General features: G+C 50.0%; 1 protein-coding gene across 1 annotated transcript in view; it reads right to left on the bottom strand.

Annotated features, from left to right (window-relative positions):
- Positions 1-5,180: 5,180 nt before the first annotated feature.
- PDE10A (phosphodiesterase 10A) overlaps positions 5,181-23,001 on the bottom strand; it is a 139,014-nt gene continuing 121,193 nt past the window's right edge. Inside the window, 11 exon segments of the mRNA XM_061568096.1 lie at positions 5,181-6,718; positions 8,889-8,977; positions 11,091-11,171; positions 11,993-12,104; positions 12,259-12,431; positions 12,904-13,059; positions 14,104-14,127; positions 14,129-14,255; positions 19,740-19,823; positions 20,957-21,099; positions 22,206-22,388. Of these exon segments, the coding sequence (XP_061424080.1) occupies positions 6,607-6,718; positions 8,889-8,977; positions 11,091-11,171; positions 11,993-12,104; positions 12,259-12,431; positions 12,904-13,059; positions 14,104-14,127; positions 14,129-14,255; positions 19,740-19,823; positions 20,957-21,099; positions 22,206-22,388 (1,284 nt within the window). The 3' untranslated portion in view covers positions 5,181-6,606.

The following is a 23,001-nucleotide window of genomic DNA, read 5'->3' as shown; positions in this document are numbered from 1 at the left end:
ATTTTAACTAAACGTTGGTCAAGGCTTGAAATCAGAATCGAACGAGCTGGCAGAACCTTAAATATCACCGCTTAACCGTGTCCAGGAATCCAACTCAGGTGACCGGATGCAATGCTGTGTCAACTAACCACTGTGCCACCACTCCGTCCAGAATGCATTTACGGAGCTCACAAAAACAAAGTGAATTTGGGGAAACCATTCCAATGGTGCACAAATGTTAACGATGACTACCAAAAAAAAAAGGTCGCAGCGTTTTGCAACTCGAGTTGAGGTTGGCAACCATCGATTGCATCGTCCGGTGTGAAAAGACGGCTCCCCTTTGCCTCTGTATGTCACCAGCAGTGGATTGACCAAAGGGACTGTTGTAAACGGACATTAACACGTGTACCCAAAACCCTCACCACCACGTTCATCATTGACCCTGCCATCTACACTATCATTCTGTTACGTGTGTACGCACGTGAAACTTCTTTCGCACCGTACGTAACCAACCGCGCTTCATCGGAGGTGCGGGGTGAAGGACGACAAGAAATGGGTGTTCAATTTACGGGGCACTGTGTGCGCGATGATATGGGAAACAGCTTCTCACTCCACGCCCGTGCGATTGCCAATGCAGTCCACTATTTTTGCTTTCGTGAAGTCTACTCGCATTCCAATGGGTATATAAGTTTAAATATTCACATTTCAAACACGCTCACGGCATTCCTCCACCGCAGACTAAATTAAGTTTAAAGGCGCAGCCCCGCAATTTACCTCGCTCGCACCACCGCTGGCGGAAGGGCCTTACACCAGACGGAGCTCTGGAGAGAAATTACTTTGGCTTACTCCTCCAGCTCTGGACACAAGTCATGGAAGAGGTGGCAGTACCCACACTTTACTCCACCGCACGCGGCCTGCCGATCGACTGCGGTGGTATCCACCGACACTGCTTTGGTGGGGAAGAGTTGTAGACACTTTGCACCGTTGCCGCAAGTGCCGCGCCGGGAGAGAGAACTGGCGGACCCTCTGGATCGCAAGTCCCTTGCGAATGTATAATTCTGGTTCACATCGAGTACGTGCGCTTAGGGGGTACAGAAGCAGAAGCCACCTCGGATATGATTCAACAGCCCAGCTGCCGTTCACACAGCACGTGGTGGTGGGGGTCTCATGTCCCTACCCAGTGCACGGACTGCCACGATAAAAACGGTATTCAGTCGCAATATAGTTAATATTCTTAGGTTTTTTCGGTAAAGTCACGTAGGTAAAACATCAAAATTAATGAAAATAAAATAAAATAAAAATCACGACGTTTCGGAGGCAACACAAGTCTCCGTCATCAGGTGGGACCGTCACAGCCGAATTAGCTGATGACGGAGACTTCTGTTGCCTCCGAAACGTCGTGATTTTTATTTTATTTTCATTAATTTTGATGTTTTACCTATGTGACTTTACCGAAAAAACCTAAGAATATGAATCCTTGCAGTCACGAAAGCTTCAAATCTATAGTTAATATTATTCAATCGATTCCAACTTGTATGTTTTTTTTTAAGCAGGTTGAATTGATATCACATAGTGTGAAATCGAAATCAGCCGGCATTTTTACGTCTGCTTCCCGTCTCTTTAAACTCCTTGCGGCGCCAACTGATGCCTTCAACCTCGCTCAACAAAGATGCCCCCGTGTAGCCATGACAGACTTTTGTGGCAAGAGAGCACCTGTAAAGGCCGACGCGGTACACGAGGGGGTGGGTGGTCAGCACCACGCCCGGCCGCCTTTGTATTCCAAGTGGCCAGATTACACACCGCACAAGGTGCTCATTTGAGGCTGAGTCGACCTACCGGGAGGCCCAGGACCGGTTCAGATAATCGTCACCGGTGTTGGCCGTAGGCGGTAATCGAACTCGGGTCGCCGGGTTCACAGCGCAGCGCGCTAACCGCTGCACCACCGCTCCTCACTACACACACACAGACGGGCGAGTGCATCTTGAGATCAGGATGAAGATGAGGGCGTGCTGCTGCCCTCTGCTGGAGCGAAAATTAAAAGACCCCTTTAATCCCATTTTTCCAAGCAGTGGCTTCACCAGAGACGACGGCGACGGTTGTATAACAACGCAGCAGTAATAATCATCATGACGACATCAATAATAATAAGAATAAATTACACGCGCCCAAAAAAAACAAAAAAAAAACCCACACACACGGAACAGTCTCTCCAGTTCAGTGATCTTACACCACCGGTAGCACTCGTAACAACACACATCATCAGTAGCGGAGGAGACCACTTGCAGGGATATTTGATGTTTTAAATATATATAGATATTTTGTTTCCGATCTCTCGATTAAACGCCGCGGCCTCTGGTTCACAGTTGATTTTTTCTCTAAGCGGCAGCAATCTTAAGGGCGCCCGTTAAAATAACATCGGAGCTTTGTTCGCGTTGTGTGCGCGCGCGTGCGAGTGCGCGTGTGCGTGTGTCCGTTCGTGGAAATGAGAGACCCAAATGTCGCCGTGTAAGATTTCGCCTTTGTGCTGCGCAGCGCCTCCCCGGGTTGTGCCGCCGGTGTCGACGTTGGGCGACGGTGTCCGACGTTTCAGACGCCGTGCCCAACGACGAGCGAGTAAAAAAAAAACGAAGAGAGAAAAAAAAACACATTTGGCGAGCAAGAGAGACCCAATTCTTAAATACCGACCGTAGGATAAAAGTGACACATGCAGATTAGCAGTCATTTGATTTCAGCGTGTTGATTTTTGTACGTGGTGTTTTATAATTGAAATGTGCAGAGAGAAGCCTCTCCTTCCACCGACAACAAGAAATCCGGCTGAACCTGAATATCCTAAAAAGACCTTAATCTGCAAACATGCATTGGGGAAGGTACGTGTAATGCCACTTATCCACAACCGTTACATCCTAAACAACGTTGTAAGTAGCTATGAGAGAGATAGAAACAATATCTGCTCGATTGTCATTCATTCGCATTCATTTTTGTATTACGAGTAAATACAAAAAAAATAATGGCGATACTTAGAACAAAGCTATGTTGAAGATGACACCAAATCTGTCACATTAATAGCGTCTGTAACATAACGTTATTGCTTTTTAAAAGCAAAAAAAACAAAAGCCTAATCAACATCTAATTGGATTCTGTGGCTCTTCGTTTTTTTCGTCAAGTAACACCAAATTAACTTGATACGCGTGTTGGCTGCCACATTCGGGTTTTTTAACCGAAGGTGAATGGGACGGTGTCTAAATTAAGTGACGAGTAAGTGATGACGATACAAAAAAAATGCAATAATGTAACTGGGAGTGACTGCTCGCCTATTATGAACGTTTTTCATTCAACTGAAACGGATGGTGTTTTTCAGATCACACAACAACGAAAACCGTTGCATCGACGCGGTAGAGCAGTGGAGGTTTTACGCGTTCCTGGGCATACACAAAAAGAAAAGGAAACTGAATTTATTTTAAGAACATTACACATATCAGATTTAAAAATGTAAAGAAAGGTTAAGAACAGCCCCCACCACGAACCAAAAAAGGGATCTTTCAAAGCCCAAGATTGACATTAGTAATAAATAAACACCAAAAGATAAGCCCTTAAGCATTTTTTGTCTTTTTTTTCTAATAAAATAAATCAGTTCATTGAAAAAAAAGTTGGATATTCAAATAATAAAGACCTCAACCGGTCAATCTATTTACATATTACATGCATTGTTTTAGCAATGTATGTTTAAACTGCAACAACCTGCTTTGAAATGTAAAATAAAAAATATATTTCTTCTCACAGATAATTTAAATGCGTTTTCATCTTAATAAGCCTGCAGGAATTTTTTTTAAGTAAACCAAAGCTACATTTCGCATATAATCGCGTGCTACTTATATTCGCTAAAGGGTTTTTTTTTTCTAGTTCGGTCATTTAATCCATGAGAATGCCACGTGTGCACTGCACACCGCCAAATTCGTATTGGCGAGAAAGTGCAGGGGGGACCCCCATCGGACAATCAAGATTTTTGTTTAAAGCTGTCAAATATCGACCATTAGATTATTGGCACGATCAACCGAACGTTTGGGGAAGCTCGCGGTGTGAAGGTGGTGCTGCCGAGTAACTCGGGCGGAGAACGTACGGAACCTCCCCCCCTATCCGAGTCCATGTCCAATGCACGTCTTGAAAAAGCACGAGGCAGTACGTAGTAGTAGTAGTATTAATGCCATTCTTATCGTGCGCAACGATTTAAAAAGGCGCCGTTTAACATGCAGGTATAATCTGCCAGTAGGAGGCGATGTTGCTACTATGTGGTTTTACTCAATTGGGTCAATTTTGCCAGATTTTGGCAAGATTTGAACCATGACACCCGGCACAGACGTGGGCTTGCTCTATTTTTTTTCGAATGACGTCCCGCTGAACATTGCCTTGTAATATCAGGGTTGCGTTATCAGTGTAAATCATTGTGAAATTATTATTAATTTGATGGTTACCAATCGCCGAGATTGGACCGTTTCTTGCATTGATGTTGTTCGTTTCGCAAGATACGTGCGGCTACGCAAGGGTTGACCTTTCTGGGGGGGGGGGCGGTGGTGGGGGAACAAAACATATTTGTCCTGTAATGCGAGTCGTGGCTGAATGCAAGGCGGTGGGTTCTTGTTTTCAAATGGATCGTGACCAGAGACTGCGGGCAGTCATGGTCAGGTGTTGACCTATCAGCGACGCTACCAAGCGAAAGTCACAAACGAAGGGACGCGTTGCGCTGCTTACTCACCATTTGTCCTTTGCGTGCGTGGAAAACTTCCACGCCTGCAGCCGGACGGCAATTACAGAGCCGCCACGGAGTAACTTGTGCCCACTGCGGTGATGTGTTATCAAATATAAATATTCAATAATACTCCAAATTCACGTCAGCATGTGTACATCATGCATTACGGTATGTGGCAGGTATATGCGATCAGTTATAGGTTAGGATTATGGTTGGGTTATTTATTAACAAGAGGCTAAAAGTTACCCGCTGCTGAAGTACATCGTGTTACACGCCCGTTCGGTGGTGACTACAATTAGCTTAATGAGTTAATTATAAAGTAATTTCACCCACGTATTAGACACATACATCGGAGTGTTACCCAACATTTGCTCTAAAGTGCAGTCATGAAAAGAAAAAGCCCTGATCTTTTTTGACTTCAGACAACCAACAAAATAATTCCCACCCCCCCCCCCCCCCGCCCCCCCCCCCCCCCCCGGTAAGGCGTCTTGCAAAAATTACTCGTGCCCGCCACTTTGCATCCAATGGTTAAATCTTTAGTTTTTTTTGTCCGATGCAACAGTTTCACACATCGTCTTCACAGAGTTCCAATGAGCCGGGCCTTTCGCTCCAGTCTCAAGTCTCTTACAATGAGGCTGAAACTCTTGAGGGTTAACTTATTCCTTACTAAAATTGCAGGCAAGCCATTAAGATGTAGTGCAAAAAATGCTCCTCTGTTCAAAGTCTTTTCGTTCATTTCAGTCTTTTGTTTTTTATTTTCATTTCAGAGCTCGCGAATGCGAGATTGGTGGAAAGTTGACATGGAGACCTTTGGGACAGAGGCCCCTTCAGAAGAGGCCTTGTTTCTTCTTGTCTGGACTGTCAGTCCCCACGTCCAAACCCCAAACCACCGAGCGTGCCTTGTCGCATAAGGCCGCCCCATTCCTGCGCAGTCGCTGAACTTACCACAGCAAGTGTAGACCATCGTGCGTATGTATGTTTTACTTCTCTCGCACCGTACGTAGCCAATCGTGCTAACCGTCTGCACGAGTCAAAACCAGAGGAACGACCACGTTTCCTTTTTGGCTCATCGACTAAACTGAATCATTCATCGATGACACTCTCCAACGGCATTGGCCTTCTGGCGGTCTCTCCATTGGCCGGTTTTGATCACGTGACGTGCCGACGAGCGATGCACATGGCTGGCAGGCACGCTGGAGTGAGCGGCATGGCCGGGCAGCAGCGAGCCCGGCGCAGGTGAGGCTGGAGCCGGGGGAGCGATGGGGAGAGGTCCATGGTGAACAAAACGGCGCGAAGGAACGGCCGACAACCGCAGTCATCGTCTCGCTGTGGTGCGATTTTGTTTTGGCAAACAAAACAAAAATATATATTTTCTTTTTTTTTTGCTCCGGTTTATCTTGAACCCGACATTAGCAGGCAGCTAACAGCATCGCTGTATTTCATAAAACGTAACAAAATACTTTTTAAAAAATCGTTTGGTGTCTTTTGTCGATGTTGTTGTTGTAGTAGTAGTTTTCGAAGCGCGACATTTTTTTATTTCTGCGCTTTCTTGTTAAGGCAACCCGTTTTGAGGACCAAAGTTGGCCGTTCGCACGTTCTCAGTCTCCCTGCACGCGGCTCACGTAAGCGCGCGCTTGCGTGACGTCCCCAACGATGCAGACGGTGCGCCGCGCGCGTCGAACCAGGAGACCCGCCGCGACCATCCCCCACCCACAGCGCCGTCCTTGCGTCGTCCCTGCCACGCCGCCCGCGCTGCCCCCTGCCGCGCGGGAAAAGGCCCCACGTGCAACGAGCGGGCTCTTTTCTCGCCATTCCCGCTCTTCTTCCGTCGTCATTCCTTTCCGATTCGTATATTTGTTTCCTTTTCAACGTCTCTCGCTCTCTCAGTTGTCGATCTCGACGGGAATGGTGTCATCGTTGGGGAGGGACTGCGACTGAATCCACACCGAGGTGTCCTCACCTCGGACCAACTTCTCCCACTGGGCCAGGTTCTCCCTGCGCACACCGGAGGACACAGCGGAGAGACACACGAGGTCGGATGTAGGGGGCACACGCTGTGTCGAGTGCAAGGCCACACGTTCGTCAAATGGTCACCCCCCGATCGTTCAACCACGGTCACAAAGAATCTCAATAGTCCGAAATGCTGACCTGTCCGAATCTCAGCCGTCTCAGCTCTGATCGCTCTCCCTCCCAGCACGAGCGACACAGAGAAGCGGAGTGGAAAGGGACACAGTGTGCTGGGTGCTAGGCCACACAATTACCCAGAGCCACCAAGACCATCCAACCCTCGTCATCATGACCCTCTATTTCACAGCCCTTGATCATCCTAAATATCAGATAAACTGATCCATCACAGAAAGCAATGAGTGGCTCCGATTTCATTAAGATGTTATGATTGCTTTGCATGGTTCCCTTTGGATGTGATGCAATTGGTCCTTCATCAATGCTCCAGGGCTTTAATCCCCTAAAGCTTTGACGAGTTTATCATTCCAAATCTTGGCCGTCCCACCATTGATTATTCTAAAGTGCAGTAGCGAAGGGTCGTAAGCATGGGCCCTGACGCAAAGAGTTAAACAAACTAAACTTAACTAAAACTATTTAATCTTACCAGGTAAGGCGCACTGAGCTACACAGCTCTTTGTCAGAAGCGACCTGGCCACAAACAATAGGTCAACGAAGTGGCTTATCACATGGAAATGTACAGCAGCCAAATACTCTAAAAAGCACGTTTGTAAACGTGGAGGGAAAAACCGGAGGACCCGGAGAAAAATCCCCGAGACCACGGGGCTAGAGACACGCAAACTCCAAATACATACCAGGCGTCAGGGTTCGAATCGTACCCACGCCCTCCTGTGTACTAGGCGAAGTAGTTTACATCTCGCCACTGTGGCGCCCTAAATAGAAAAGCTCCCTGTTAATTTCCACCCCAACTTCGTAGCCCAGTGCCTGGGCTCCTCTAGCACGTGGGCCCCCATACAGCTGCACTGGCTGCATGCTCGACAGCTGCGCCTACAGGCTGCATGCTCGACAGCTGCGCATACTGGCTGCATACTTGACAGCTGTGCATACTGGCTGCATGCTCGACAGCTGCGCATACTGGCTGCATGCTCGACAGCTGCGCATACTGGCTGCATGCTCGACAGCTGCGCATACTGGCTGCATGCTCGACAGCTGCGCATACTGGCTGCATGCTCGACAGCTGCGCATACTGGCTGCATGCTCGACAGCTGCGCATACTGGCTGCATGCTTGACAGCTGTGCATACTGGCTGCATGCTCGACAGCTGGCATACTGGGCCATGCAAGCTGTGCATACTGGCTGCATGCTCGACAGCTGCGCATACTGGCTGCATGCTCGACAGCTGCGCATACTGGCTGCATGCTTGACAGCTGTGCATACTGGCTGCATGCTTGACAGCTGTGCATACTGGCTGCATGCTCGACAGCTGTGCATACTGGCTGCATGCTCGACAGCTGCGCATACTGGCTGCATGCTCGACAGCTGCGCATACTGGCTGCATGCTTGACAGCTGTGCATACTGGCTGCATGCTCGACAGCTGTGCATACTGGCTGCATGCTCGACAGCTGTGCATACTGGCTGCATGCTCGACAGCTGCGCATACTGGCTGCATGCTCGACAGCTGCGCATACTGGCTGCATGCTTGACAGCTGTGCATACTGGCTGCATGCTCGACAGCTGTGCATACTGGCTGCATGCTCGACAGCTGTGCATACTGGCTGCATGCTCGACAGCTGCGCATACTGGCTGCATGCTCGACAGAGCTGGCATACAGGCTGCATGCTCGACAGCTGCACTGGCTGCATGCTCGACAGCTGTGCATACTGGCTGCATGCTCGACAGCTGCGCATACTGGCTGCATGCTTGACAGCTGTGCATACAGGCTGCATGCTCGACAGCTGCACTGGCTGCATGCTCGACAGCTGTGCATACTGGCTGCATGCTCGACAGCTGTGCATACTGGCTGCATGCTCGACAGCTGCGCATACTGGCTGCATGCTCGACAGCTGTGCATACTGGCTGCATGCTCGACAGCTACGCATACTGGCTGCATGCTCGACAGCTGCGCATACTGGCTGCATGCTCGACAGCTGCGCTACAGGCTGCATACTCGACAGCGAGGGCCGCACAGACCGAAGGCCTCACCTGACTCCCTGCAGGAGGGGGTTGGCTGTGGGGAGAATCTCGACCAGGGTGGTGTAGCACGGGATGGCCACCGCATTATAGAAGCCCACCTGCAGCACCGCCACGGAAGGCACGCACCGCAACATCACATCAGCCGCGCTCAAGAAAGGCACGGACGGTCACAATCAGGCATGAGTGAACGCGTTATTGACACTGTATGGGGGGGAGCGTGTTGTCGTTGTATAGGCTGTGCGGTGTTGTGTGTAATATTGTTGTTGTTTCTTATTATTATTATTATTAACCCACAAAAGCCTTACGTCCCTTTTCAGGAGGATCCTGCCCAGTTTCCGCAGTCAGGAGGCGATGCTGCTGCTGTTGTTGCCGCTGTGTGCGATCGCAATTGAGTAATTCGCAGGTAATTGTTCAGCATTTGGGATGTTTACGGCCGAGACCATTTACACTGTTTCGTATTTTATCTGTGGGAAGAACTCGGAAGAAGGAAACCCACGCCAGGAAACGGGAACTCACAAATTCCACACTGATGGGGCGCCCGTGTGAGAAATCGAAAAGCCCCACAGCCCTTCTTGCCATGCCGCCACCCTGACGACGATGGCCTTGCACGAAACCCATGCCATCGAACGTGCCCTCAAATCCTCTGCAGTAGAAGGGTATGGTCCACCACCACTACCTGGCCCACCCCTACCTGGACCACCTCTCCTTGCCCACCTCTCCTTGCCCACCTCTCTAGGACCACCTCTCCTTGGCCACCTCTCCTGCCCCCCTCTACCTGGCACACCTCTTGGCCCACCCCTACCTGGCCCACCCCTACCTGGCCCCCCTCTCCTGGACCACCTCTCCTGGCCCACCTCTCCTGCCCCCCTCTACCCCCGCTGTCTCTAGGCAGTATGACTGCCTCCGTCAGTCTCGATACATTTTCTTCTCCTGGATCTCTTACCTCTGCATCTAGCCACCTGGTTGTCCATCTCCCACTGCCCCTGGTCCCCTTCCACTGTGCGTCCAATCGCCTACCCAGCCTCAATCTCGTAACGTGCGACCACCGCGGTGGCTTGGAGATGTTAACTACCTCGCCTGGTATACAGGAGGTGGTGGGTTCAATCCCGACCTTGACGCCTGCTATATTGCTATATATTTGGAGTTTGCATGTCTCTCTCTCTCCTTGGTTGTGTGGATTTTACTCCGGGTCCTTTGTTATTTTTTCCGAATGAATGTCCGTTTCGAGTACGGCATGTGCCTGCAATAAATGTCTACGTGATGATGAGCCACTTTGTTGAGCTATCATTCGTGGCCAGATCGCATCGGAAAAAAAGAGCTACATAGCTCAGCGGGGCCTTACCTCGTAAAATAAAAAGTTGTATAAATACTTTAGCTGTGAATTAAAGCTACCAACTTCATAGGGGGCTCAACCGGGACACATCATAAGCAGGCAGCCCCTCCCCTCCCCTCCGTGACGCCCCAGCCATGGTTGTACGTAGCCACGGCCATATCGCCGACGCGACGTTCCAATGTCGCGGTTCAATACGGGCTATTGTCTGCGGGGTAAATGCGAGAGGCTCGTCAGCAGGGGGTCAGAATCAAGTCGCTCGCTCGTTAGAAGAGGGGTGCTGCCATTGTCCCAGGGTTTGCTCCCCACCGAGAGCTGTGCGCTCGATCGCAAAGAAGGTTCTGGGGATAGTAGTAGGTTTTTACCCTTTAAACTGGTACAAAACTGACACCTTTATACAAGGCATCATGTTTACAATAACCACAACACAAGTAGTCAAAATGCAAACAAAAAGAAACAACTGATGATGATAATGATATGCACTGTCCTTGAAGTTGATTGGTCCACACCTAAGTACGCCTTTTCGTGTCATCTGGTCCAACACCAATGGAGACTAGGCTCTAAGGAAAGCTGTCTCAGGTGTGGACCAATCAACTTCAAGGACAGTGCATATCATTATCATCATCAGAGTTGTTTCTCTTTGTTTGCATTTTGACTGCTTGTGTTGTGGTTATTGCAAACATGATGCCTTGTATAAATGTGTCAGTTTTGTACCAGTTTAAAGGGTAAAAACCTACTACTATATTTTGCCACTGGTAAAGGGGAGGTCTCATAGTGAAGGCTCTGGGGACTTTAATCTACAACAGTGAGCCAATGGACAATTGGAGTGCGAGTCAATTCACCGAGTGGATGAACGAATTGCTGAGAAAGTTGGCCCTCACCTGACCCTGAGGGATTTCGTCCTTCTTGTCTCGGTCCATCATGGCTATCGGCTGGATTCCATTCTTCTTCATCTCGTCTCCCTTCGGGAAATAAGGAACAGACACAAAGGGCTCAGTAAAGGCTCCAGATCACACGAGTCTGCAATGGTCCTCGATCTCAAAATAAAATAAAAACACCCCTCGATATGGCATATTAACAGACTTCGATTTAAAGCTTTCGTGACTGCAGGGATTCATCTTCTTGATTCTTTCTGTAAAGTCACGTAGAAGGGAAGTAATAAAATAATAAAAATAAAACATTATAAAATAATTCTCACGACGTTTTGGCCACTTGCGTTGTGGCCGAAACGTCGTGAGAATTATTTTATTGTTTTATTTTCATTATTTTATTACTTCCCTTCTACGTGACTTTACCGAAAGAATCAAGAAGATATTAACAGACTGTTGGGGCATGTGCCGTTAGCGAGCACCTATGAAGGCGGGCACGACACACGAGGGGTTGGGTGGCCAGGACCACGCCCAGCCACCTTTGTCTCCCGAATGGCAACATTTACACATGGCACGAGGTACTCATTTGAGGTTGAGTCGATCTTAGAGAGGCCCAGGACCGGTTCAGATAATATAATCGTCACCGGTGTTGGCCGTGAGCAGGATTCGAACTCGGGTCGCCGGGCTCGTAGCGCGGCGCGCTAAACGTTACACCACCGCATCTCAGAACACACACACACTCACACATTTTAATGGGTGGGCGGCCAATAGATTCACTCGGGGGGGGGGCAGGATATAGATGATACCTTTCAGGTTCGGTTGGAAAGTGTTCATTTAAAAAGAGCATCGCGAGCAATCAAGGGGGAGGTGCGATGGTAGCTAGCGACAGCACACACGCTCCAGCGGCAACTGACCTCCGCCCAGAACTCCGCGTAGATGTCGTTGGCGGTGGCTCTGGTCACCGGCCACAGCTTGGTCACGGAGCAGAGGTCACACGCCGTCATCATGAGGCCAATCAAACGGTCCCTGAGCACACACAGACAAAGATCCGCAGTAACGCCTTAACAGACTGTTGAGGCAAGTGCCCCTGGGGTTAACCCCCACCCCCCCTCCCCCCCAACCCCACCAGGTAATCGCTCGCCACCACCAGCATCAGCAGGAGAGGTGGCACGGTTCTCACCGATGGGCCTGGTTCTTGATCTGCAGCTGCTCTCCCTGCAGGATCTCCTCCAGCTGCTTGCGATTGCCAAAGTAGAGCGCGAGGTCCGTGGCGATGATGGCCTTGCGAATTATCTCCAGCACCTCCTCGTACTCGGCCGAGTCCAGGTTCTCAAAGACGCTGTGCCCCTCCAGCTGGCGAGAGACGCGCGAGGCGCAGAGGCAGAGGAACGTTCGGCACGTCAACTCGCACGCGGCCGGGCACGCAAATGAAAAGGCAGCCGATGACGACGATAACAAATCGAACCCACTCCATCCAGCATTCCAGTGCGAGGGAGTTCACAACAATTCACCATCTTCTTGGTTCTTTCGGTAAAGTCACGTAGAAGGGAAATAATAAAATAATAAAAATAAAACATCATCAAATTATTCTCACGACGTTTCGGCCACAACGCAAGCAGCCGTCCTCAGGTGAAGAACAGGTCTGTCGGGAAAACAGCGTCTGAATTCATTATTTTATTATTTCCCTTCTACGTGACTTTACCGAAAGAACCAAGAAGATGAATCTCTGCAGTCACGAAAGCTTTAAATCGGAACAATTCACCACCCCACGGCACATAAATTGCAAAAGGTTCATTCCTCCTCCTCCTCCTTACGAGCCACCAACCTGCAGGATGGAGAGGGTCTGGGCAAAGTGATGCTGCTCCATGGTGGACGTGGAGTACAGCGCAGAGAGGGGCGTCTCAAACTTCTGGAAGTAGGTGTTCGTGTAGCCCCGGTGGTCCAGGTCGTGACACAGACACGCCACCATCAAGCCCTTGCACTGTTGGGAGGAGAGCATTCAGCGCCGCTTGCTTTGTTACGATCAGATGCGGAGTTCGCGTCTTTATTTTTTACTTCTGCGATTTCCAGAGAAGTTGGTGTTCTCTGCTAGGCCGAGATATTCTTAATAGGACAATATATAATTGGGCGATATTTCTGGCAACGGCCCTTCAAAGCGCTGTGAAGAAGGGCCATTGCTCGACTTTTAAGGCCGCAGTGTTATTGACGGATGTGTCGAGTGCCTTTGTTCGTTTGTGCTTGTGCCCCTCCGCCACGGCAGGGGCGTGCTACAAGGATTGGGGAAAGGATGACCGTGATAGAGGGGCACTTGGGGATCACGAAGGGGCAGGGGAGGGATGGGAAAGAGTGGAGGGGCGAAGGCAGGGAAGAGAACGGGCGATGGAGAAGAGGCTGAGGCTTTAAGAGAGGACAACGTCCACGATTGACTGCGACTGATTACACTGGTCAACAAAAAAACACATTTTTTTCTGGCCTGGACTTTTGCAGCTGTTTTAGACTAATTTCAGGGTGCTGATTCCAAATCTAATCTCAGATTTGCTCTATCACATCTCGTTTTTATGCTATCGGCATACCCCATTTTAATTGATTTTACCCGAAATTAACTCTGTCACTTATGATTGCAAGTTGTTGCGAGGCAGGTACTGCTTTAGTGTTACAATAGGGTGCTGTATTTTTAGGATAGTGTGTTTATAATATCATTTTATGTAGATATCCACATTTATTTAATATTTATCTTCTGCAGTTTTTATTGAAAATGCAATATTTGATATCTCAAAAATCTGATGTGATAGACAAAAACTGATGCCAGATTTGGAATCAGCACCCCGAAATTACCTTACAACCGTTGGAATACCTTATGCCAGAAAAAGTGTGTTGACCAGTGTTATAATGGGTGACTGTGAATAGATGAAGCTAAGACTTGCCCATTGCTCATTGTACTCATTTTTGTACTAAAATATTCAGCAATTTGGCTCAGCCTTCAGCAGCGACGGGCATGCAGTCCTCCCCCACCGGCCCTCCTCACCTCAATCTCGGAGAAGATGCCCTGGGTTGCGCTGCAGCAGCACGTACATGCAATGCGCCACCGTCACCGCGTGCTTCCAGTTGTGGTACGGCACGCGGCGGTAGTTCTTGCGCACAGACATGGTGAATCGGCACAGCTTCTCCAGCTCGAAGCTGCTCACCGGCACAAAGACAAAGATCCCCCGTACACATAGGTGACATTTATCCATCGTTAGTGCCACGATGAGGGCGGTGATGATGATTATGATGATCGTTATTATAACGATGACAATTATGAAAGCTCTTTCTGTAACAGTACATTTCAATGATGTTTATTTACATCCTATTGGCATTGGTATGATAATAAGAATGATGATGTTGATGACAATAATGAACATTCTCTATCAGTAACAGCAACTTTTAATGGTGATGATGATGACGATAATGACAAAGAAACTCTTTGTCAACTGTATGTGTGTGTGTTTAACTTCTTTCGCACTGTACATAGCCAACCGTGCCAATTGTATGTGCGGGGGAAGGACAACAAACTAAACACAAAAAACGACATCGCATAAAAGTGAAGTGCTAAATATTGTCTGTGTTACTGACGACAACGATGATGATCACGATGGCGATGAGGACGATGATGCTTACGTCAAAATGGCAAATATGACCGATGAAGAGCGCAGGACAGAATTAGATTATTTATTTATACCGGAGGAATCTGATGAGCTATGAAGCTCTTTTTCACAGATGTCCGGTCGGGGCGGGTCAGAGCGTAACAACAACAAACTAGACAAAAACACGATTGGAGTGCAAAGTATAGGAAAGGCAAAATTAATCACTTGAAAAAAAAAATGCACAAATAAAACTAAACTCTTATTATTTTACCAGGAAAAAACCCCACTGAGCTAATAGCTTCTTTTTGAGAAGCGAGTTGGCGGCCACACATGGATAGCTCAACGAGGATGGCTTATCATCACGTGTAAATGTATGGCAGCCACAGACCCCGGGGCGTGGAGGGCTATCGATCCTAGGTGACTGAATAACAATTGCTGCTGCGGCCCCTCTCGCTGTCTCTGTGCATTCACCTCCACCCACCGCTCCTCCCCCTTCCCGGCTGCGAAATTCTATTCCTGGCCACACGCAGCACGGGCAGCAAATTCTGCTACTCTCTGCCGAATAGAACACGTGACTTTACCGAAAGAACCAAGAAGAAGAGCCCAGTGTGCAGTTGACAACGAGGAGCCACGGAATAGCCACGGCGGAGAGGAAAATGAACACATTTCTTGAACTTAACTTGGGAATTGGGCCACGCCCTGCAGGATATGAAAGTCCGGCCCCTGGTTTTGCCACGTTTAGGCAAACAGTTTAGCATTTGCCCAGAAGGCAAAGAAACTGAAGCCTTCAATAATAAATTGCTTACTTCCCTACAATAGCAGGCCAACGGTTTACGGCCAAGTTGACTTAGGGAGTGACCTCGTGTTTTGCTCCTCGTGTTGAAGAGAATGCGCCATGATGTACAAACTGTGGTGACATCACTCCCTCAGCCAAAACACAGACACAAAAGACAAAGATACCCTATGTAACCTACGCAGGTTGTTGGGGCAAGTCCTGTTAGATATAGCACCTAGGAAGGCAGGCATGGCACACGAGTGGGTGCTGCGGCCAGAACTACGCCCGGCCGCCTTTGTCTCCCTTCTCGCGATGTTTGCGCTTCCGCTCCCCATTAACCACACACACACACACACGAATATACACGACAACAGCCGCTATTTGCCACTAAGTGGCGGTGACGTCACCACGGCGCATGTGCCAGGCTATGTGCATTTTCAGGCCACGTGAAGTGTCAAAGGCTCGATGGCAAGAGGTCGACGGCACAGACCCAGGTGCCATGGGTTGGCTGACGGTGATGACTGGCAGATGCACTACCAAGTGCCCCCTACCGTGCCAAATATCAAACTGATACACACAGTTGCACACAGAGTCCCTGCACGAGTGCGATTACTTCCGCAGTGAGCGCGAGGACACATTTCATATCCTTCCTCCCCAGACGTCAGCAGAATAAGTAATCCCACGACGCTCAATTAAGCCGATCGCATTGCATCATTGCATAAGCCCAGCTGGCAGATTAATTCCCCGTCTTGACGTCACAAATATAATGTGACATTCGCCAATGGGTTTTTTTTTTCCACGCTATAATGACGGTCGTCAAACACCGAGGACGCTAGAGGGCGGAAACGGAGCTCCGCCAAAGGGCATAAAGACTTCACCCGGCTCCCTGCGTAGATTAACGCTGCGGTGTTATATTGTTATTACTACTACGATGACGACAATTCTACGCAACTCCCTGGTCGAATCAGAATCAGAGTATTAATTCACTCTGGAGGAATCCTTTGAGCTGTAAAGCTCTTTTTCACAGGTGAACGCTGCATTAAACACCACCGACACACGCCCCGTGGCTCTCACGCAACCACCTCCCACGTGTCTCCTTTTGCTGTGGTCATTCCATACACAACCACGCCAACACACCACGCGTCGATCGAATAACGGTGGGGTAAGAGGTGGTGTAGTTTGGACCGGTGTGGCACGGTGCGGTGTCGTATGTTGTACATACGTATGTTGCACTTATTTAGAGCGGTACGTAGCAAACCATGCTAATCGGAGGTGTGTGGGAAAGGCAAGAAACTGGTGTGCTCTACTAATGTGGTCAATATATTATCTATCGGAATCGTTGGTTATTATACACCACTAAACCAAACCGTGCGATGCCAGAGTCGGTTGATCGGCAGGCTTCGTGGTCGGGTAGTAAGTGTGGGTACTCCAACCTTTGCTAAGTCGTCTGGACATTGTGGAAGAGTAGGCCAAAACACCCTCTCTATAATAATTGTTTTTTTACCCTTCTATCTGGCAACAAAACTGACACCTTTTTTACAAGGAGTCATGTTTGCATAGACCACAATACCTGTAGCCATAATGCAAACAAAAAACATAACTCTGATAATATATGCACTGTCCTTGAAGTTGATTGGTCCACACCCGAGACAGCTTTCCTTAGAGCCTAGTCTCACATGGGTTGGACCAAATGACGCCAAAACATGACTCCTTGTAAAAAAAGGTGTCAGTTTTGTTGCCTGATAGAAGGGTAAAAAACCAATTATCATATTTTTACTGGCAAATGAGGTTCCAATGGTGTAAACCCTCTCTATAGTTCGCTCTGGCGGAGGCTCTTCCATGAACAGTGACGTGCGCAAGCAATTGCAGGGCTGCACCTTTGCCTACACCCATGTCTGTACTGCGAAGCAATACCACAGAGGGCAGGCAATTAAGAGCCGTTGGAAGAGCGCACACCGAGACGTCGCCGAAGTGCCATCGAATGGAAACGTTGAATGAAAAAATTGGCGTTCGAACCCGCAGGCATGATTAATTAACGGTACGGGTAAATAAACGCGAGTGCGTGTCCTCGTGTAAACGCCGGGGAGACCGCGGCGGCAAGGGCACGGTGCCGGCTACACCAGCCCGTGGTGCGACACCTGTGTCCTTCGTGGGCGCTCGCTAACGGCGCTCGACCCGACAGAGGCCTCTTCGGCAACGGCGGGGATTGTCGTCGTCGCCGACGTTTAATTAAAAATAAAAAAGCATCCGAAGTAACAGTGGAGTGCACCACCGTTGCACTCTAGTAACATCACCGCGGGTGAAGTTTTATTCAAGTCTTCAACAGTGAGGCAATAATTACATCACGTATAGTACGGCTGGCCAAGCATTAACGGATTCATTTCACTTTGCTGAAGCTTCAAACGTCTGTCTGACAGCTGGTGGGCACGTGAGTACCGGTCCACTCCGTTGTCAATCGTCGCCATCTCCGTTTGGCGGCTCGTGTGGTGCCCTCCGGATCGTCCCGCACACTTGGGACAGCGAGATTTGGACCTAGCAAGCTTTGCAATCAGCGGTCCATTGGCATGGAACTCACCTATTTAGCGGTCCATCAACTTGGAACTCACCTAGCTACTCGCTCACCTACTCACCCACTCACCCCCACCCACTCACCCACCCACTCACCCACTCAGCGGTCCATCAGCTTGGAACTCACCTAGCTACTCGCTCACCTACTCACCCACTCACTTACCGACTCAGCGGTCCATTGGCCAGGAACTCACTACCATTGCACGATGTTCGACACTCTACACAGACAATTAACCAGCAAATTAAACATTTCAAGACAAAACTGCATCGATATCGCACACTCGTGATGAACCTAGGTTATAAGAGTTTCGGCAAAAGCAAATCAAGGGAATGTTTACGGCCCCAAGAAACTCAAGAACCCTGGATTCATACGAATATCAGTGTGCAAAATTCACGCCGTAAATAATCAACGCAAGACAATTAACACAACACGTCAATATAATCTATCTCATCTACGTTTATTTCGTCTACAATTCTCTCATCGCGCTACACGCGCATCTCTTCTCACGAGGATTTTACGAATGTGCTTTAAGCTTCGGGCCTGCCGATTGGGCTAGCCTCGCCAAAATAAGAGTTGCTTTCTTTCAGAGCTGTTGTGTTTTCATTTCAGTGCATCTGGCCGATACCCGGACTTGAACCCAAGCCACACAGTGCCGTGCGTTCAATGGCTTCCACAAGGGCATTGTGAGAGCCCTCTGAGCCATTGGGCCACCTCCAAAACATATATATATATTTATATTTGAAACCACTTTAAATAATTAATTTCTGTCCCCAGAGCCGCGATTACGCAACTGCGCTGACGCACGAGAAGAGGGAACGAAAAAGCCACTCCTCCAGGGAGCCAATCAGGTGGCTCGCAGGGGCTGATGGGAGCTTCCCAGAGGGAGCCAATCAAAGGGCACCGTGAGCAGACTCCAGGGGGGCACAAAGAGCAATCGTAGCCCCCCCCCCGCCCCCCACAAACTCAGCTCTCCCGCCCCCCCCACCCCCCCCTCTTGCCCAGTTAACATTTACCAAAGGCAGCTACGACGACGTTTAATTGCAGCATTATTCGCAGCTCGAGTGAGGCGGTATAGGGCAAGATTAGGTGTGACGCTCTGTGTCAAAGCCGGGCCAGATTAGACTGCAGAGTTAATCCTTATCCACATCCATGTCGCACACACACACACACACGCGCGCGCGCGCGCACGCACTCAAACGCTTGCGTGCACATTGCACGCAAAGGAGACAAAGATCTCCCGTGTAGCCTTAACGGACTGTTAGAGCAAAGTGCTGTTAGCGAGCACCAGTGAAGGCCAGCGCAGCACACGTGGGGACGGGTGACCAGCACCATGACCGGCCTCCGCACCGGGTACTAATTTAAGGCCGAGTAATCCTAGGGGAGGTTCAGACATAGACATGTATATACACCGCAGCCGCCATGTGCCACCAAGTGGCTGTGACGTCTCCGAAGCACTTGTGCCAGGCTAGGTGCACTATGAGGACACGTGAAGTGTCGTGGGCTCACTGACAGGAGGTCACCGGACAGACCCAGGTGTTATGGGTTGACTGCCTGAGATGATTGGCAGATCCAGCAGCTGTGCTCCTTAATGTGTGAATATATATACTGTATCTAACACACACTCGTCACCATACAGACACACATACATCGCACATACAACACAACACACGCGAGTACATGTGTCCCACACGCACCTGCTCTGGCCACAGCAGTTGTGCACCATGTGCAGAAAGAAGGCAGGCCACAGGTCCTCGAAGGGCCCAATGTCAAAGTGGTACCTGTGTGAGCACACAGCGCCAAATGAGCACACAATCAGCACAGCGACTGCGACGCCGCCTCCACATTCGTCACGCTCGCTCCTTCGGCGCGGACTGCGAGCCGCAACCAGCTTGCCAGTCGCCTTTTCAGGTTCCTGGCAAGACGCCCGGCTCTTTGATCACGAGATCACCGTTCCCGGCGCGCGCACCGAGAGCCAGCACCGGTTCTCACCGACCACGGTCACCAGCGCCGCTTTCACAGAAGGTTCGGGTCCACCGCCGAGCGGCCGGTTGCACGCGAACTGAATCAGAACTATAAAAGACGAATACTATTTTTTTATTTTACCAGGTAAGGCCCCACTGTGCTGTGTAGCTCTTTTTCAGAAGCGTCCTAGGCGATCACAAATGGATAGCTCAACAAAGTGGCTCATCACGTGGACTTTTATTGCAGCCAAATACTCTAAAGGCATGTTTATAAATGCGGAGGAAAAAACCCGGAGGGAAATCCACACGACCACGGGGAGAACGTGCAAACTCCAAATATACAGCAGGCGTCAGGGTCGGGATTGAACCCGCAACCTCCTGTATACCAGGTGAGGTAGTTAACATCTCGCGAAAACGTGGAATGTCTTCGCAACCCGTTGCGAGCGGTCGGGAAACCGGTTGTTTGCAGTGGAGACCAACTCGTTCTTTCGAGTGTCGATACGCTCGCAGCGATTCGTGGCGCCGGGTATTTGGTTGCTCGGGACTCCCGAACGCACCGTTTCAATTCGCCTGTGTTGCGTGCGATTTCGAGAGCAATTTGGGTCTCATCGCGGCTTTACGGGGGGCGTGGGCGGGGGGGGGGGGTTAAAACTAACTCTATTTGCTCTATTGGCGCTATCAAAAACAAATCATTGTTATCGTCACAATCATCTTTCTCTCTTCTTATTCTCTCTCTCGAATGCTGCTCTTTCCTGCCCGAGACCACAACGAGGTTTTCCTCTGTCGATGCGTTCAAAGTCTGTGGCAGACGCGGCAATTGCTTTGGGGGGGGGGAGGGCGACGGGGGTGGTTCTGCTTTCTCTACGTTTTTTTAGTTTTGCTTATTTTCGTGGGGGAAAAAAAAATGTACATGCAAATGAAGGGGAAAAAAAGCGAGGATGGTTACTCACAGCTCTATCTCCTTGGCGATGGGCGTGGGCAACGTGCACTGCATGAGGCTCTGCGACTCTTCCGCAGTGCACACGCTGTGGTACGACAGCTTCTCCAGCGTAACCCGGAAGATGCACTCCGAGTGCCGGATCCGGTGGTACATCTGTCGCGCGTTTATCGTTTCCACACAGTCGCCGGGAAGGGGGAAATAAAATCAATGCATAGCTCCCGCCGAATGTGAATACCTGATTGATTGTGGATACCCAAGCCTCCCAATGCAATGTCGGCCGTAGAGGTTGTCTGGCCATACTTCACCACGCTGGTCAGTGCTGATTGGGGAAAAGGACCGGTTCAGATATCGCTCGCCACCAATGTCAACCCTAGTCATGATCTGAACTCAGGTGCGCTAAGACACCTTGCCAGTGCTCCAAACGCAGCCCTTTACTGCCATTGGCATTGTGGAAAAGGCCACGCAGTGTCCGTGCCTACGACATCAGGCAAGCCGGCAGCGTTTGTTTGACACTTGCCGATGAGCCTCACGAAGTCAAAACTGACACGAAGTTTGCGTTTCTTTCCAAATTTGATCGGTCAGGGGAAAAAAGTATCAACTCAGAAGTCTTGCCGAACAAGGGGGTGTATCGCCTCTGTTTATGGAGGGGACGCCTACGCTGATTTCGTGAACACGTTCCCCTAAACGACTTCCACGGCGCTCCAAGTCCACGTTTAGTTGTGGACGCTAGGGGGAAGCACTTTGCCGCACACCGGCACGGATCGCTCTGACCGATGTCTTACGTTTTTGTCTCCGCGTTGGAATTGAACCGAGCCGAGTGAAATTTTACGCAAAATTATTTGCGTGCAGTCATTGCTGCTCGGAGATTACGACGGTTCGTTCAACGCGATGTCCGACGTCTCATCCTACATGCTGGGGGCTACTTCAGGAGCTGAAATGCGTCCCAGTTATGGAACTCAATCAAGTTGCGGTTTTAAAACTCGATTCAGTTCTTATTTCGCAACTCAATACAGTTGTGTATTTGAAACTCAATTGAGTTATTAATTTGAAACTCAATTCAGTTCCACTTTTGAATCTCAATTCAGTTTCCTGCCCCCTCCCCCGGCTGAGCTCCTAGCACGTGGACAACAAAACGTGGCGACAGCATCGTTGCCGAACAACGCGCGGGGCGCAGGCCGGACGATGCGCGGCGCACAGTCAGAGGACGAGAGAGCCCCCCCCCCCTACCCCGCACCACCCCACCCCGGTCGAGGACTCACGTTGGCGCAGTGCAGCGCAAGGGCGCAGAAGACGGCGAACATCTTGAAGTTGTTCTCGTCCGTCTTGGTGAAGGCGCTGCCCGACAGCTTGTTGACCATCTGCACCACGCCGATGACGCTGCCGCGGCTCACGATGGGCATGCACAGGATGTTACGCGTCGTGTAGCCCGTGTACAGGTCCACCTCGCTGTTGGGGGGGCAGCCGGGGAAAGAGAGGGGGTGGGGGAGGAGAGATGCAAGGGGGTGGGGAGGAGAGATGCAAGGGGGGGGGGGAGGTTATCGATTTTGAAACGGAGAGACGGAAGGACGCCGTTTTACAGGTTTCCCGCCTCACTTGACGTAGTGGAAGATGCGTTCCAGAAAAAGGGGCGCACAAAGCGAAACCGCGCGAGACGGTTGCATCTTGAGCAGCGTGCACAAAGACAAAGATTCCCCATATAGCCTTAACAGACTGTTGGGGCAAGTGCTGTTAGCGAGCAACTATAAAGGCCGGCACGGCAGACGAGGGGATGGGTGGCCAACACCACGCTCGGCCACCTTTGTGTCCCGAGTGGCAACGTTTACACACGGCACCAGGTACCGATTTGAGGCCGAGTCGACGTAGGGGAGGCCCAGGACGGTTTCAGATGATCGTCACTGGGGATGGCCGTGAGCGGGAATGGAACTCGGGGCACCGGGTTCGTAGTGCAAACGCAGGCCTCGCAAGAAGACATCCAAATCTGGCTCGCAACCCAGCAGGGTCACGGAGGAGACGGGGCGGCTGGCGTCAGGTTGGTCATGTGTGGCGTAAACGACG

This window comes from Lethenteron reissneri, chromosome 5 (assembly GCF_015708825.2).
Source record: "Lethenteron reissneri isolate LAM-NWPU_2019-01 chromosome 5, ASM1570882v1, whole genome shotgun sequence".
Taxonomy (NCBI): Eukaryota; Metazoa; Chordata; class Hyperoartia; order Petromyzontiformes; family Petromyzontidae; genus Lethenteron; species Lethenteron reissneri.
Note: the sequence above shows the minus strand (reverse complement) of the source record. Positions and strands in the feature narration are given on the sequence as shown.